At 53.8% G+C, this 17,290-nt stretch overlaps 2 protein-coding genes across 4 annotated transcripts; one reads left to right on the top strand and one right to left on the bottom strand.

Moving 5' to 3' along the window:
- The first annotated feature begins 110 nt into the window (after window positions 1–110).
- Window positions 111–2,118, top strand: GPHA2 (glycoprotein hormone subunit alpha 2). 2 transcript variants are annotated; one of them, XM_070783136.1, is made up of 4 exons: window positions 389–844; window positions 1,245–1,347; window positions 1,508–1,692; window positions 1,804–2,118. In XM_070783136.1, the coding sequence occupies exons 2-4, from the start codon at window positions 1,245–1,247 to the stop codon at window positions 1,903–1,905; spliced, it is 390 nt and encodes a 129-aa protein (XP_070639237.1). In that variant the 5' UTR covers window positions 389–844; the 3' UTR covers window positions 1,906–2,118. The 2 variants fall into 2 exon arrangements, with proteins under 2 accessions (XP_019810738.2, XP_070639237.1); XM_019955179.2 differs by having other exon boundaries at window positions 111–844; window positions 1,508–2,118.
- On the bottom strand, window positions 2,116–11,555 carry PPP2R5B (protein phosphatase 2 regulatory subunit B'beta). 2 transcript variants are annotated; one of them, XM_019955175.2, is made up of 14 exons: window positions 10,873–11,555; window positions 9,961–10,433; window positions 8,981–9,177; window positions 8,298–8,399; window positions 8,046–8,138; window positions 7,789–7,919; window positions 6,568–6,627; window positions 6,356–6,464; window positions 5,757–5,810; window positions 5,374–5,424; window positions 5,131–5,250; window positions 3,903–4,030; window positions 3,537–3,638; window positions 2,116–2,905 (listed from the first exon to the last, which is right to left on the bottom strand). In XM_019955175.2, exons 2-14 carry the CDS (start codon window positions 10,157–10,159, stop codon window positions 2,761–2,763), a joined length of 1,491 nt encoding a protein of 496 aa, XP_019810734.1. In that variant the 5' UTR covers window positions 10,160–10,433; window positions 10,873–11,555; the 3' UTR covers window positions 2,116–2,760. The 2 variants fall into 2 exon arrangements, with proteins under 2 accessions (XP_019810734.1, XP_019810735.1); XM_019955176.2 differs by having other exon boundaries at window positions 9,961–10,046; window positions 10,873–11,546.
- Between the last annotated feature and the right edge of the window lie 5,735 nt (window positions 11,556–17,290).

The following is a 17,290-nucleotide window of genomic DNA, read 5'->3' as shown; positions in this document are numbered from 1 at the left end:
CAAATCAGCCCTGCCATGAACTAGCTGTGTGACCTTCAGTAAATTTCCTTCTCTGAACCTTAGTTGCCTCCACCTGCAACACCAGAGCCAGGGCTGGACTAAATGATTGGATCTGCTGGGGTTGATGGCTTCAGGCTCTTCCAGGTGTCAGGTCCCTGTTATTCCAGGAACTAGGGGGAGCCCCACGCTGCAGCTGACCCCCAGAATGAGAAGTCATCCACTTGACAGTGAAAGTGAAGCTCTGAAATGAACTTAGAACCCCCTGCCCCACTCTCCTCTGGCTCTGCCATGAAGCACCTCTCGGGATATCCCCACTGATACCATCAGTGAGACGCTTTCACCTCCTTGTCCGTAAGAATCTCTCTCCATCCTTACCTTTGCAGTGGGTAAAAGAGATAGGCAGGGCTGAGTTTAATCACTTTAAGGTTGGGCTGGCAAAGCCCTAAACAGTAGTGTCCTGCCCGAGGTCACACAGCAAAGAAGAGAACCCAGGTGGCCACAACTCAGCCCAGTCCAGAGCCCTCTCTCCCCAAGCGCACACACACTGCCCCCTCTGCCAGGTCCTGGCCTTCTCTGTACACCTCAGTTCCCCAGCCCTGGGCCACAGGCAGCCATAGGACAGCTGGAAAGCAGAAACCACCCTCTGAGGACCACACCTCAGAGAAGAGCAGGATCTCCCAGGTGGTTTTGCTGTGAGGCTTCGGGCAGAAGAGAGGCAGGCCTGAAAGCTGATCTCCAAGAAGGCGTGGCTCCAGGATGATGGCGAATAAAAACTCGGAGAGCCAGCACCGTCAGGAGACCAGCAGGAGGCAAGAGGAGCCATTCAACGATCCATTCAGAAGCGGTGAGCTCACTGAGGCAGCAAGAGCCCGGGGAGGGCCTGGGGGCTCCAGCTAAGGGTCCTGCAGGCCCAGATGGGGCAGGTGGAGGGAGGCGGAGGTTTGTGCTCCAGATGGTAGAGGAGATTCCTGGGGAGAATCACTGCTGTGGGCTGACATGCGAGTCACACTGGGACAGCTGCTCACACTCACACCCATCCAGAGAGGACGGGTACACACATACATGCACATACACATACACCCAAAGGCACACCCAAGGGAAAGACAGGCCCTTGAGGCATGCCTCACCCCAGACAGACCAGCCTAGCCCTGGCTCATTCACCCAGAGGCATGCAGCATGTAAAGAACTCCTCCCCCACACCTGCACACCCACCTAGAAACATCTACCCACCCTCTGTGTTTCAGATGCCCATGGCGTCCCCCCAAACCCTGCTCCTCTGCCTGCTGCTCCTGGCGGTCACTGAAGGCCAGAGTCGACAGGCTGCCATCCCAGGCTGCTACTTGCACCGTAAGTGACTCTGGGAGCAGAGAGCTGGGTGGAAACAAAGAGCAGATGGATTGGACCAAGGCGGGGCAGGCAGCACCCTTGAGGGACCCAGTGAGGCTCAGGCGGCAGGTGCTGGGCAAGCCTTCGCCAAGGCACCATTTACCACTCCCCTGTCTCCTAGCCTTCAACGTGACGGTGCGAAGTGACCGCCAAGGCACCTGCCAGGGCTCCCATGTGGCACAGGCCTGTGTGGGCCACTGCGAGTCCAGCGCCTTCCCTTCCCGGTACTCCGTGCTGGTGGCCAGTGGTTATCGACATAACATCACCTCCGTGTCTCAGTGCTGTACCATCAGCAGCCTGAGGAAGGTGAGGGGGCTGAGCTCGGCAGTGGCTCATTGGGGTTGCAGAGACAGAGGAGGCAGGGATCTAAGATGGCCTAAGAAAGGAGCCTGGAACAGACACCCACCTCTCCTACAGGTGAAGGTACAGCTGCATTGTGGGGGGAACCGGAAGGAGGAGCTGGAGATCTTCACGGCCAGGGCCTGCCAGTGTGACATGTGTCGCCTCTCGCGCTACTAGCCCATCCTTCTCCCCTTCCCCTCCCCCTGGTCACAGGGTTTAGAGTTGGAGTATATCCTATATATCCTGAACCTCAGTAAGGATAACAGGTCCAACCCTCTGAGAAGAGGGGGGTTTCTGCCTCTTCCCCACCTCTGCCTGGCTTCCGAACCAGTCCTTCATCAGTTCACCTCCCCCTTGTCCCTACCCCTAAATAAAGCAAGCAGATCGTGAGTTTCTCTCTTTATTAAATCTACCCCCAGCCATGGAAAGGGGAACAGACCACAGTTACTGTGACCACCCCCCTTGTCCCCGGACACAGGGAATTTTCTTTCTGCCTGTGCCCTTACCCCTCCCCCTGCCCAATAAATAAAAAGGGGACAAGGATGTACAGGGCCAGGGAGGAGAGGGGAGGAGGGTGCCCCAGGCCCAGGATAATGTCTGTGTTGCAGGGGAGCTGGGGGAGAATAAATAGACCATGGATCCCATGGTGGGGTGAGGAAGGACCTTGCGCTGGCACAAGGTGGGGCAGGCGAGGGGCTGCGTCCCCTTGCCCTAGGCTGGGAGCGGGGGTTGGGAACCTGCCTGCAGTCTAGAGCCCAGCTTTGTGGGGCAGGGCAGTCCCCGATGGCCGCTTCCTGATCAAATGTACCCTGGTCCAGTCCTGCCAGGAGGGCCTGAGAGTTCTGTTGCCAGGACCACCATCTCTCCTCCTCTCCCCCCAGAGGAAACTGCCCACGCTGGGCCAGGCAGGGAGCCCTCCAAGCCCCCACTGGCAAGGCCAGGAGCAGGTGTGTATCTCTCTGGGCCCCTGGGCAGGAGGGAGGGTGGAGGGACTGATAGCTCTGGGTTTAGCTCCTCCCCTTCTGGGGATCTTTAGCTCTGACCTCCACCGGTGACCTGGGGTGTAAGCCGCTGCAGCGGGGCCTCTTTGGCCCCCTGGGTCCCCTGTAACCGGCGTAGCCGTAGCTCCTCCAGGCCTTGCCACAGCTCCTGACGTTCCCGGGCCTTCTGCTGCTCCCTGGGGAGAGAGGGAGAGGGAGGGGCAGTCCCCTTCCTGGAGCTCCAACTGCAATCTAACTCCCTCACCACTACCCCACCTGCAAAGAGACTCAGTGGGAATCTTCCACTTGGGGAGAAAACACCAAGGAGAGATGGGTCCCACCCATGGTCATGGAGTAGGTGGATCAGCCTGGCCCTGAGAGGCCCCGCCTGAGGGGCTGTTGTTATGTTGTTTAGTTGCTAAGTCATGTCCAACTCTTTTGCAACCCCATGTACTGTAGCCCACCAGGCTTCCCTAGCCATGGGATTTTCCAGGCAAGAATACTGGAGTGGGTAGCTATTTCCTTCTCCAGGGGATCTATCTGACCCAGGGATCAAACCTGCATCTCCTGCATTGGCAGGCAGATTCTTTACCACAGAGCCACCAGTAACCTCCATACTAGGAGGAAGTACTTGGGAGGATAATTGGAGGATGCAGTGGAAAGCTGGGCACAGATGGCCCAGCACGTGACAAGACCTTAGGGAGAGACTTTAAACATCTGACCAGATGGGATATGGGTTGTCCTTTTAGGTTCCCTCCAACCCTTAGGGGCTGGTCCTTTTCCTGCTTTTCTCCCCTCTCCCTCCATGCCCAGCCTCTCAGCACTCACTGCTGCTTTTCCAGCTTGTAGGAGGCCGTGAGCTCATCAAACAGCTTCCCATTCATCTCCATGAAGGTCTTGAGCACATTGTAGATCAGAGACACAATGGTTCTTGGCAGGGACAAGGATGAGGTGAGAGATGAGAGCAATTTCAGTTGGGTCCCACCTCCCACTCCAGCATTCTGCCTATCTCTGTGTCCCAAACAGCCTGCAGCCCTGAACACCACAAGCACTACCCTTCTCCTTCCCCTTTCACCACCCCTCCGCCACCTTCAGATGCCTTCCCTGATCCTCTCCAGCTAGGAGTAACCCCAGTTCTGGACTGGCTGGCCCTGCCCCAGCCTCTGTGGGTCAGGTCAAAGCCTGGGCACTCACTGATTCCAGTGCTCCTTGGAGACTTGGTAGAGGGTCCCAAACACAGCAGGCAGCACAGTGTGGCAATTGTCCTCAATGAGGCTCAGGATATACTCATTGTTCCAGAAATACAGAGCCCGCTCTGCAACCTGGGGCAGCAAGATGGCAGAGTAAGCGCCTCAGTGGCTTCCCTGCAGGTGCCCGTCCCGGAATCAGACCCAGCCCCAAACCCAGGGCACGCTGTCCTCCTTACACCCCATCTTCAGGGTTCATCTGACCAACGTGGTGAGGTGCAAAGAACATTGGATTTGGAGTCCAATGCTCAAAGGTGAATCCTGGCTCCACTACACACTGGCCACATGACTTTGGGAAAGGCAATTTACTCCTCAGCCTCAGTTTTCAAATCTGTAAATTGGGGCTAATAATAGCTACCTCCATACAGCTGTTATAAGAATTATATGAGGTATTTAGTAAACTGCAGTGCCAGAGTCACTGTGAGAAAAATTGACAACCACCAGGTTGCTGCTGCTGCTAAGTTGCTTCAGTCGTGTCCGACTCTGTGCGACACCAGAGACGGCAGCCCACCAGGCTCCCCCATCCCTGGGATTCTCCAGGCAAGAATACTGGAGTGGGTTGCCATTTCCTTCTCCAATGCATGAAAGTGAAAAGTGAAAGTGAAGTTGCTCAGTTGTGTCCTACTCTTAGTGACCCCACGGACAGCAGCCTACCAGGTGGCTCTGTCTGTGGGATTTTCTGGCAAGAGTATTGGAGTGGGGTGCCAGTGCCTTCTCCGACCACCAGGTTACGGCTTATAAAAATGAAAGTCTGCATACACATGTAGGAGAACACTGGTTACATCCAGCCTGGATGGAGTGGTGAAGCCTTGCTGGTCTCTGGGAGGCTAATGAAATTTAAGGCCACTAAGAAAGGGGGAAAGTGATGACAACCACCCATCCCATTCAGGGACGTCTGGTAAACATCCATTCCAGTTTACCAGATGTGTTTGTGCTACCATCTCTTCAGTTCTCCTCTCCACCCAGTTGGCCCATTCTACAGACAAGGAAGCTTAATCCAACTCAGAGTGGTGAAGTGATTTGCGAGGTCTCCTGACCCTGAGTCCAGCATCTCCACATTATCAGACCCAGGAAGGTCCAGAGGAGAAACTGAGGGCAGAGGAAGCTGTGTGAGGTCAACCTGCCAACCTTCCAGTCCGTACCCTGGCTCTTACCCCACCTGTCCCCACCTGTACCTGGAAGTGGGGGCTGGACACACAGCGGGCCACCTGCTTGAAGAGGGGTTCCTGGATCTTCACGAACTGCGAGGGCTCGATAACATCCAGAATCTCCTCCATCTCCCCCAGAAACATCACCTGGGGTGGGGGCAGGGACACAGGGGCGATGGTTCCCATCTCCCCCGACATACACCCAACTGCCTTCCGGAAGCCAAGCCTTCCCAGCCTCCCTGCAGTGGACACCAGAGCCCTTCTTCATACCTCTTTCTGGGTACAGGTTTTTGGCCAGTATTTGAGCAGCCCCCGGATCACCTGTGGGAGTTGAGGCAGAAAGGAGTCAGGCCTGCCAGGGTTGGCCCCAGGGTGGACTGCCAGGACGCCAGGTTGCCTCCCCCACCAGAGGTACTTGAGGGCTTCCCTGGGGGCTCAGTGGTAAAGAATCCACCTGCAATGCAGGAGATGCACAAGACGTGGGTTCAATCCCTGGGTTGGGAAGATCCCCTGGAGGAGGGCATGACAACCCACTCCAGTATTCTTGCCTGGAGAATCCCAAGGACAGAGGAGCCTGGCGGGCTACAGTCTATAGGGCCACAAAGAGTCGGACGAGACTGAAGCAATTTAGCGCACACACCAGAGGTACTCACATGCTCTGTCAGGGTTGCATCCTTCTCCAGGAACTGCACCACACAGTATGCCAGCTGCAAGGCAGCGGGGGTAGGGTGGTGGAGGGGTAGGCAGAGAGAAAGAGCACAGGGTCAGAGGGGACCGGGACAGGGCACCAGATATTTGCTCACTTACTCTTCGCTCATTCACCAAGCATTTACTGGCCACCTAGGACATACCAGGCACCGTGTTTGATGTGTAGGGACACAATAATGACCCTACAGGGGAAATATTCAGCAAACCAATCCTTATAAATTTTATAAAAGGTTCCATAACCACAATCTGTACCATGATCTACGGGAATATAGAAAGAGGAGAGCTTAATCCTGCCCAGAGCAGGTTAAGAGGGAGGGGTCTGGGAAGCCTTCAGAGAGCTGATGTCTAAGATCGGCCTGAAAGGATCGTGGGGATTCTCTAAGGTAGATGGAAGAGAATTAGTCAAGAAAAAGGTGAGAGAGGATCCCATGAGGTCATGCTTTAGAGTGCCTGGAGTCAGAGTGTCAGGCTGACCCTGCCAGTCCGGTGGCTGCCCTGACCCTCAGGACCTCTCCACCATGGCAGGGCCAGGCCTGGGCCTTACCTGGGCATGAAAGACAGACAGCGACTTGACAGAGTGCAGGGGAATCAGGACTCGAACCAGGAACTGCTTGTGCTCAGTCTTCAGGGGCAGTGCAAAGCCATTGATGATGCTGAGGAGGGGACAGAAGAGATGAAGAGGGTTGGGATGACTGGGCCTCCATCGTTCCTCCCAGAATCCTCCAGATGCTCCAGCTGAGGCCCCGAGAGAGTCACCTTCCTAAGATCTCCAGCAGTTCAGCAACGCCATTGAAGTGCTCGAATTCATAGATGAACCTTTGAGAGGAAGAGAAGGATGCACAAGAGTTCAAGGCAATCGGAGCAGACCCGACCCTCCTCTCAACCACCCTGCCTACCCACCCCAGCCCTGCATGTTAACCCAGCTCTCTCCCAACCCAGAGGCTGTGCTCTCTTCCCCAAACACCAAACCGGGCCCACTGAGATCCACACCCACTTCTACATCACCCTCTCAGCCCAGCCACCACTGCCACTCTGGGTCCCAGCTCAAAACTCTCTTCTGTGAAGCACCGTCTGCCAGACCCTAACGCTCATTACTTGGTCCCCATCCAGTCCACAGGCACTCAGCCTGAGTCCTTCACTCTTCATGCCAGTCAACTGAAAGAATGACAGTGTCTATTCTGGGCTACGTGTTTCTCAAAACTATCCCAAGAGGTAGAGCTTATTAGATCCATCAAACAGATGAAGAAATCAGGGCTCAGCAGCTCAGTCAAACTTGCCCTAAAGTTAATAAGCAAGGGATCTAATACCCTGAGCTCCTGGAGGACAGGGATCATTCCTCACCTATTTCATAGCTAATAACAATAAGAGCTAAGGTTTCAGAGTTCTAGTCTTCGTCCGGGAGTTACAGTGATCGAAGGCATTGCCTCCTTTCATCTTGACAACTGTCTCTGTGTTAGTATACTTATCATTCTCATTCTAGAGACGAGGAAGCTAGGAAAGAGCTTAAATATTTTGCCCAAATTCACCCAAATATTTGAACCAAACTCAAACACAGGCCATCGAGTTCAAGAGCCAGTCTCAACTACAAGGCCATATGGGCCCCTGATGCCAAGTAGGCATTGGTGCTCAATACATATTTACAGAAAGAATCCCTTTCTTTGGGTCCTATGGCCTGGTACAACAAAGATCAAAAGATTTAGATCCTAGGCCCCCTGAACTGACCTAGTCCCTGCAACCATTTCATCTCTCAGCCTCTATTTTTCATCTGTAAAACAGAAATAAATACCCTTTCTCTGTTGATCTCACAGGGTTTGTATAAGCAGTACTACTGGCAGCAGTACATGCTGCCAAGAAAAAAACTCAATAAGCCATAGTTCTACAGGGTCCCCTAGCCCAGAAGCCTTTGCCTGTGTCTTCTTCCCACAGCTCTCCCCGCTCCCTCCCTAGGTTTCAGCAGGGCAGGCAGCAGGCACCCACCGGAGGAAGATATGGCTGCACTGTTTGCGGATGTAGGCCCGGAGCCCCAGGAACTTGCCGTAGACCCGGTGCAAGATGGTCTTGAGGTACTCACGCTCCCGGGGGTCCTCGCTATCAAACAGCTCCAGGAGCTGTGGGTGCCGGGATCAGGGGTTAGGAAAGAGACCAAGCCAGGCTACTTCCATCCTATCCCCACGCCCCCACAGAGAGCCTGCCCCTGCCCCATGACACCACCCAGCCCGGGTTCCCCACTTCACCATCAAGACAAACTTTTGATCCACATATCTCTTGGCCACAGAGGGCTGGAAGTCTGGGCTCTCCAAGAAACGCAGGAAAAACTCATATACCAGCTGGAGGAGGGGACAGACAACACGGTGAGTTCAGGAACTGCCTTCCCCTTCATCCTGCCCTGTGGCCCTCAGCCAACAGTCCAGGATCTCAAGAGACCCTCTACCCCCTCCTCGGGTCTCTTCTGAAACTCATATCCCTGTCTTCCCCAGCCTGCCTACCTGAAGATGTGGCCAGGAAGGCTCAAGGTTGGGCTCATCCTCTTCAGGGTCAAATTCAGGGTTCTCACTGGGCGGCAGCGTCCGAAAGATATTCACTGAGATCTGAGGGGCAGGTCAGGGTTCTTTAAGGAAGAACCCCCTGAGGCAGAATCTAGGACATCCCTCATCCAGAGTCTAACGGGCCTCAGCACCTGCCTCAGCAAGCAGTTCCCTCCTTTGTAATCACTGCCTAAACATCTAATTCATGGAAGACCTGGGCTTGGGGTTGGGGACTGAGGGGCAGATGAGACACATCCCCACCCTCTACCAGGTGCAGGCCAGCAGGGAAGACAAGATGGAAAATGGTAAGGTCTACGGACTTTCTAAGCAGTAAAGGGGAGATTTCTAGTTTGAGTACTGAGAGAGGCTTCATGGAAGAAGCAGCAGATGAGCTAGGCCATGGCACAAGGAACGTGTGGAATGCACACCAGGCCTCAGGAGAGCGTAAGCAAAAGGGCAGGGTGGGACAAGCCCAGGGGGCACTGAGGGACCCACACTGGCAGAGTGCTGGGCAGGAGTGGGGCTGGGAGACGGGTCAGGCGGGAAGACATGGGCCCTAAGGCCAAGCCAGTGTATGGGTTTATTCTCTGCCCGGGAGCTCCGCGGGCAGGCAGTAGGGTTCCCATGCACACCACGGTGCTCACCATGCGGATGATGTCTGGGTAGACAGGCTCAATGAGGACCCCCCGGGTGCTCCCCACGCACTCCACCAGCTCATTGAGTGCCGCCCGCTTCACCTCCTTCCCCTTCAGGTCAGCCACACAGTCCAAGAAGTCAAACATCACCCCACACTGGGCCAGCTTCCGGCTCAGCAGCTCGTGCAGCTCAGAGGCTGGCACATCTGGGGAGGGAGGAGGGGTCTGAGCCTGGGCCCCAGCTGCTGCAGCTCTGGGCAGGGGCAGGCCTTCCTAATCCCTAGGGCAGGCTCCTCTGCCCCCATGCCCCATGCTTCTGGGCCATCTCCCACTCCTTGCAGAGAGTAAACCACTTCTGTCCCACCCTCCATCCTTGTGAGGTAAAGGAGCTTCATCTCTTCATCCTAACTGAGGCCCAGAGAACACGGCGGCCTGACTGGAAAGCATGGTTACAGACCCTGGACTCCTGGGCCTTCCACAGGTGCCCCCAGCAGCCACGGCCTCCCTCTCCTAGGTAGCACTCTGTTCTAAGAGCCAGAAGTGGGGAGAAGAGCCAGGACTAGGAGTCTCCCGGGTGCCCTCTGCCTCAGCTAGTGGGGCCCTGTACCCAGAGGTGGGGGGACAACACCGTGATTGCAGGGAGCCATGCTGAGCACCTGTTCCAGGACCCTGGCAGCAGCCAGGCTGCTAGTGGCTTCCTGGAACCCAGGCTGTAGGCCCCACCCTTAGCCCTGGTCTGCCCCCCAGGGTGGCACCACCTCCAGATGCCCCACCTCCAAGGATGACAGGCCAGTCAGGCCATGCGTCAGCACAGAGGGCGAGAGGGCTGGGGGGTGGGGGTCAGCTCAGGTGGTGGAGTCCCTTGCTCGGAAGGGGCCATCCAGACTCCATCGGATCACAGCTGCCAGCTGCTTCTCACTCCCCCACCCCCAAGGCTCGCTGGCCCACTCCAGGACTCAGGTCCCCTCGCGGCCAGCAGCCGGGCTCACCTTTGAGCAGGGGCAGTGGAGTGAGTTCTTGCTGGTTGCTCTGATAGCGGAACTGTGAGGAGCTGTGGGACCGCCGGGGCCGGGCCCTGCGGAGGGAACGGCGGGAGAAGCCGTCCACCTTGTCGGGTGGGGGCACAGGGGACAGCCCCGGGGAAGAGGGGCTGGTGGGGGTGCTCGCTGGGGGTAGCTTCGTCTCCATGGCAGCTAGGCGGTGGGTCAAGCCTTCAGAGCCCCTGAGGTTCCCTCTGGGGCTGCAAGATGCTGAGTGAGGCTGGGTTGACTAACTTGGGCCCATCCTGTGCGCTGCGGGAGGTGGGGGGGATGGGGTGGGCACAACCACAGTCCTGGGACCCCCCCAGGACCTTTGGCAACTGCCCAGTCCTGGGGGGCAAGCACGGTAGAGAGGAGGATGGCTCAGGTTTCAGGTCCTTCCTGAGGGTCCGAAGAGTCCAGCTAGGATTCCCAGCCTGGCTCTTTTGAAAAAAAAGTCAGGGCAGAGAGGTCGGCAAGAAAGAGACAGAGAGCCTGTCAGTTCTTTCAGGACAGCCTGTGGGGCTGCCGCTGACAGCCCATCTTCCTGCCTTTCGACCCTGGCCCAGACCCTAAACGAGGTGCAGGTGCCTCCCTTGTCCCAGACATAAAGGCCCCAGGCTCTAAAACAACCCCCTCAAAATAGGGCCTCTCCCCCAAGCCAGACCCTATCTAGAATGGGGACCTTGGCCCTCATCCCTGGCCCCTAACAGAATGGGGACCCTGTTCCTGCTCCACTAATCAGGGTCACCAGGGACTCTTCCAAGAATGGGGGCCCTATCCCCATGCCACCCGCCTCCTACAACCCGGCGCCCTCCCCAACCTCAGTTTCTCCTTCCTCACCCCCAAATCTCATCTGCCTCCCAATGGGGGTACACTCACTTCTCAGATGCCCAGACTTAGGTCACGGCCCTCCAGGGGCTGCCTATGGGGAGGGCAGCAGCTGCTCAGGGCTCCTTCGCAGCGGTTCGGTTCGGGGCGCTGGCGCTGGGCGGCGGCGCTCCTGGGTTCTCTGTCCGGCTCCGGGGGGGCCGGAGCATGCCCCCAACTCAGCCCCAAGTCGGGGCGCGGGCGCTCGGCGGGCTCCGGGCTGGCCGGGGCAGCGCGCAGACCTCTCCTCAAGTCGGGGTATCTGACCCGCGCGGCACCGCGGGAGCCCCGGCTCTGTGCGCACCGGCACCCGCCGCCCAGCTTCTCACGATGACATCAAGTCACCTCCCCCAGTCGGCCCGCACATCCCCGCGGGTTTGGGGGGCGGGGGAGGGGGGCTGCGTCAGGAAGTTCCCGCCGCGGGCAGCTGGGAGATGTAGTCCCTGCACTAATTAAAGCGGCTGCCTGACCGAAGGGGTAATCCCTGCGGGCACCAGGGGACAAGACTGAAGCAGAGTGGGACGGGGTCCAACTGGGGCTGGGCTCCTGGGCTCTGGAAGGGAGAGTGCACACGGAGAGAGGACGACTCAGGAGTCTGCACCAGGACGCTGGGGGCGATGCCAGGACTCTGGCAGCAAAGAGGCCCAATTCTCTGTCATCAACCCAAAGATTTGCCCTGCTCCATCTGTGCCCCAGGCATTCCACCCACAAGGGAAGGCCACTCTCACTCCAGAATGGCCGGACACTTTAAAACACCAGTAGAAAATGGCACTGGACTGGTTAATAGTCTGCAGTGAGTCAGTGCCTGCTGGGAGGGGTGTGGTGCCTCCAAGGCTGCTGGGAAATGAAGTCCTTCCTCAGCCTGCAGTCCCCCTCCCCTCCCTTGCTGTCTAAGGTGACATCATGGTCTGGATTTAAAGGGCCAGCCTAGGAGTGGCAAAGCATCAGAGCTGGAGGTGCTCCCTGGTGCTGCCACACCACCCCAGCAAGCTAGCCTCTCTGGATGGAACTCCCAGCCTCTCTGGGACCTAAGATGTGCTCCTGGGGTCTCTTGTTCAAAACCCTGCTGCAGGGACTCCAAGGCACAGGTGGAATTCCAGGAGTTTGGCATTCCTGCCAAAAGTTCCCGGTTTGTAGTCCTGGGCCCCTTTCCTAGCACCCTGGACCCCAACACCCTTCATTCTCCTGGACTTCATCTCCTACCCTATACTGCGAAATCTCCACCCAAAAGTTCTGCCCAAATGAACAACTGGTCAATGGAGCACCAGGAATGGGCAATGGAACCTGGCAATGAAGTCAGGGAGGGGCTGGGGTCCTTTACAGAGTCTTCCTCATCCTGCCCTAGGCCTTGTTGGCCACTCTGCTGCCTTGGAACCACCCAGCCACCTTACCTGCTGCAGAGGGAGCCTGGGTGCCCAAAGGGTGCCCACCTACCGGAGCAATGAAAAGCAAAGGCTGCAGTTTAGCCAGGCTGAGATCCAGAGCAGAATCCTTTGCTCGGTAGGCCTGTCCGTCTGGCCCTTGTGACTTCATCTGTCAAATGGAAGCCCATACTCTCCTCCTTGCCCACCTCCCAGGCTTAGGAGATGAAGCTTCTCCAACACCCCTACAGAAAAAGCTGGGGGAGGGGAGGCCCACCAAACCTTCTACAACCAGATGAGGACCCCGAGGAGTGGAGAGGAGAAGTGCTTTGCCCAAGGTTACATATCCTGCCATCAAAATCCAGGACCGCAGCCCAGGCTCCCACCTCCCAGCCTAAGTCAGGAGCACACCAACTCCAGACCCCCAGCCCAGGTCCCGGGCCCAGTGCTCTGGACTCTGAGGGTCTCCAGGCCAGAGTGGCCATGGAAGGTTGGTGCTTTGTACAACCCTCAGATTGAGGACTGGGGCACTGAAGAGTAGAAGACACACATAAGATTTCCTGCAAGAAATAGCCTTTGAACTGCATTTCAAAATAGATACAATGTTACATGGCTGTTGGAAAGTTGAAAAAGACTTTTAAAATAATTTTTAAATATTTATTTTCGGTTGTCCTGGGTCTTCCTTGCTGTGCAGGCTTTTCTTTAGTTGTCGCAAGCAGGGACTACTCTCTATTAACAGTTTAAGTGCAAGGGCTTCTTATCATGGTGGCTTCTCTTGTTGCGGAGCACGGACTCTAGAGCAAGGGCTTCAGTAGTTGTGGCACATGGGCTCAGCAGCTGTGGCTCCCAGGCTCTAGAGCACAGGCTCAATAGTTGTGGTGCACAGGGCTTAGTCACTCCAAGGCATGTGGAATCTTCCTAAATCAGGGATTGAACTGATGTCTCCTGCATTGGCAGGGAGTTTCTTTAGCACTGAGCCACCAGGGAAGCCTGAAAATTATTTTTAAAATCATGTTTACTGAGATATTATTAACACACCACAAAATTCACTCATTTTGGTGTTGCTGTTTAACGAGTATAGAATATCGGTTTTGCAAGATGAAAGGTTCAGGAGATTAGTTGTACACGATGGTGTGATCACTCACCTAGAGCCAGACATCCTGGAACGTGAAGTCAAGTGGGCCATAGGAAGCATTACTATGAACAAAGCTAGTGGAGGTGATGGAATTCCAGCTGAGCTATTTCAAATCCTAAAAGATGATGCTTTGAAGTGCTGCACTCAATATGTCAGCAGATTTGGAAAACTCAGCAGTGGCCACAGGACTGGAAAAGGTCAGTTTTCATTCCAATCCCCAAAAAGGGCAATGCCAAAGAATGTTCACACTACTGCACAATTGTGCTCATTTTACATGCCAGCAAGGTAATTCTCAAAATCCTTCAAGTTGGGCTTTAACAGTGTGTGAACTGAGACCTTCCAGATGTTCAAGGTGGCTTTAGAAAAGGCAGAGGAACCAGAGATCAAATTGCCAACATCTGTTGGATCATAGAAAAAGCAAGAGAATTCCAGAAAAACATCTGCTTCATTAACTACACTGAAGTCTTTGACTGTGTGGAACAAACTATAGGAAATTCTTAAAGAGATGGAAATACTAGACCACCTTACCTGCCTCTTGAGAAACCTGTATGCAGGTCAAGAAGCAACAGTTAGAACCAGACATGGAACAACAGACTTAGTTCAAAATTGGGGAAAGGGTACGTCAAGGCTGTATGTTGTCACCCTGCTTATTTAACTTACATGCAGAGTACATCAGGCGAAATGCTGGGCTGGAAGAAGTTCAAGCTGGAATCAAAATTGCCAGGAGAAACGTCAATAACCTCAGATATTCAGATGCTACTGCTGCTGCTGCTAAGTCGTGTCCGACTCTGTGCGACCCCATAGACGGTAGCCTACCAGGCTCCCCCGTCCCTGGGATTCTCCAGGCAAGAACACTGGAGTGGGGTGTCATTTCCTTCTCCAATGCATGAAAGTGGAAAGTGAAAGTGAAGTCGCTCAGTCATGTCCGACTCTTCTCAACCCCACAGACTGCAGCCGACCAGGCTCCTCCATCCGTGGGATTTTCCAGGCAAGAGTACTGGAGTGGGGTGCCATTGCCTTCTCCGGATATTCAGATGACACCACCCTAATGGCAGAAAGCAAAGAGGAACTTAAGAGTCTCTTGATAAAGGTGAAAGAGGAGAGTTAAGAAGCTGGCTTAAAACTCCACATTCAGAAAACTAAGATCATGGCATCCAGTCCTATCACTTCGTGGAAAATAGATGGAGAAACAATGGAAACCCTGAGCGACTGAACTGAACTGACACACTCCAGTATTCTTGCCTGGAGAATTCCATGGACAGAGGAGCCTGATGGGCTCCAGCTATGGCTGTGCTGGGTTTTTGTTACTGCCCATGGGCGTTCTCTGGTTGTGGCCAGTGGGGGCTACTCTGCACTGTGTGCGCAGGCTTCTCATTGCGGTGGCTTCTCTTGTTGTGGAGCACGGGTTCTAGATGCTCGGGCTTCAGTAGTTGCCGTGCACGGGCTCAGTAACTGGGGTGCACTGGCTTAGTTGCTCTGCGGCATGTGGGATCTTCCCAGACCAGGGATCCAACCTGAGAAATAGCGTATTTCCTGCCATGTCAGTCAGCAAGGATGTCACAGTCATCAGGATTCCCAGTCTCCAAATGTGAATTCCTGAGCCCTAAGGGCACTCAGGAAAGAGAAAAATACCTGAGACATAACGGCCATCAGATTGCAGCCACTCCCCACGCTGAGCACTGAGGAACTCAGGAAGTGAAAAGCACAAGATACTGGCCCCAGATAGCTGAGGTGCACAGGAAAGGGATGATTTCAGTGAGGCCAGACTCTTGCATCTCCCCATACAGAGAAAAGCACTTAACTCCTTAACTTGGGAACTCTGGTCTTCTCTAATTCACAAAAATACTTTTGATGTCCAGACTATCTGCCCTTTGTTGCAAACTTCTGTTTAACTTGATTCCCCACCCAAACTCCTCAAAACAGCTCTCTCAGGGTCACCTGAAATGCTGTCTCCCAGATAAAACATGACTCGCAATTTTTGTTGTTGTCTAGTCTCTAAATCGTGTCCAACTCTTAGTGACCCCGTGGACTACAGCACGCCAGGCTTCTCTGTCCATCACTCTATCTGAGTCTGCTCAAACTCATGTCCATTGAGTCAGTGATGCCATCCAGCCATCTCATCCTCTGTCGATTCCTTCTCCTTTTGCCTTCAATCTTTCCCAGCATCAGTGTCTTTTCCAATGAGTTGGGTCTTCACATCAGGTGGCCAAAGTATTGGTGTTTCAGCTTCAGCACCAGTCCTTCCAATGAATATTCAGGGTTGATGTCCTTTAGGATTTACTGGTTTGATCTCCTTGCTGTCCAGGGGAGGACCTCGATTTTTAGGTTCTGGCTATTTTTCAAGTCAACAAACCCCTGTCCTCTGCATTGGCAGGCAGATTCTTAGCCACTAGACCACCAGGGAAGCCCTGTTATTTTTATTATTAATTTAATAAACACTTGATGAACACAGCCCTGCTCCTGGCCTAACATGGGGGTCAGGCAGACCTCTTAATTCATTCCACAAGCATCTTCTGAGCAGCATCTTATTAGCTGGCCTCCTAGAATGGGGCCTGCCTTGTGTTTCTAACAATTCTCTCAGAGGCTGTTCTTCAGACTCTTCAGGTACTGAGCTGTCTAACCCAAACCCAGGTTAAAGGGATTAAAACAGTCTCATCAATAGGAGCAGTGACTTGCCTGAGGCCACACAGAGCTGGAATTGGAATCCAGATCCCTGAACTTTCGGCTTCAGGCCAACTTTTGGTTTTAGATTTCAGTAGAGTTCATCTCTCTTGTAAGGCTAAAATGGGATTATAATTACCTGTGAGTATCTCTTAAGTCATCATGATGTAAGGGATCTTGTGTGACCAAACCTGTAAGGCAAGAGTGGGCAAATTTTTCTGTAAAGGGCCAGAAAATAAATATTTTAGGCTTTGTAGGGCTCTGTCTCAAGTACTCAACTCTGCTGTAGCAAGAAAGCAGTCCCAAGGAGTTTCCTGCTAGTCCAGTGGTTAAGAATCTGCCTTGCAATGCAGGGGACACAAGTTCGACCCCTGGTCAGGGAACTAAGATCCCACATGCTGAGGAGCAACTAAGCTTGCACTGCATATAGAGAATCCGTGGGCTGCATGACACAAGGAGGATCCCACGTGTTGCAGCTACGCAGCCAAATTCGTTAAAATTTTTAAAAAGAAAGCAGCCCTAGAGTACATAATCAAATGAGCATAGATATCTTCCACTAAAACTTTATTTGTGGACACATGTGAATTTCATACGCTATTTAGGTCATGAAATCTTATTCTTCTTTTGATTATTTCCAACTATTCTAATATGTAAAAACCATTCTTGGTTCAAGGGCTGTACAAAATAATAAACCCCTGCTCAAGGGGGTTAGAATCCATTCTTTATTGGATTTTAGGATTAGAGATATTAAAATTTATTATTATTCTCATAGGGAGAGAGGCTGGAGGCCTGACCAAGTACAAAGAGAAGGGAAGATGCATTAATCTCCTCTCAAGCATTCCAGGTGAGACCTTCTTCATTATGGGCTCATAGCAACCTTTATAAATGTGTTTCCTTTTTTATAAAATGGTTACAATAGTCTCTACATTAGAGGGTTGCTGTGAGGGTTGAACGAGATAGATAAAGGTTAAGTGTTTTGCAAAATGCAAATCACTTCAGTTCAGTTGCTCAGTCGTACCCTACTCTCTGCGACCCCATGGACTGCAGCACACCAGGCTTCCCTGTCCGTCACCAACTCCCGGAGCTTGTTCAAACACATGTCCATCAAGCCGGTGATGCCATTCAATCATCTCATCTTCTGTCGTCCTCTTCTCCTCCCGCCTTCAATCTTTCCCAGCATCAGGGTCTTTTCCAATGAGTCAGTTCTGCACATCAGGTGGCCAAAGTATTGGAGTTTCAGCTTCAGCATCAGTCCTTCCACTGAATGTTCAGG

Source organism: Bos indicus, chromosome 29 (assembly GCF_029378745.1).
Source record: "Bos indicus isolate NIAB-ARS_2022 breed Sahiwal x Tharparkar chromosome 29, NIAB-ARS_B.indTharparkar_mat_pri_1.0, whole genome shotgun sequence".
NCBI classification, from domain to species: Eukaryota; Metazoa; Chordata; class Mammalia; order Artiodactyla; family Bovidae; genus Bos; species Bos indicus.
This window is presented reverse-complemented; position numbering and strand designations above follow the sequence as displayed.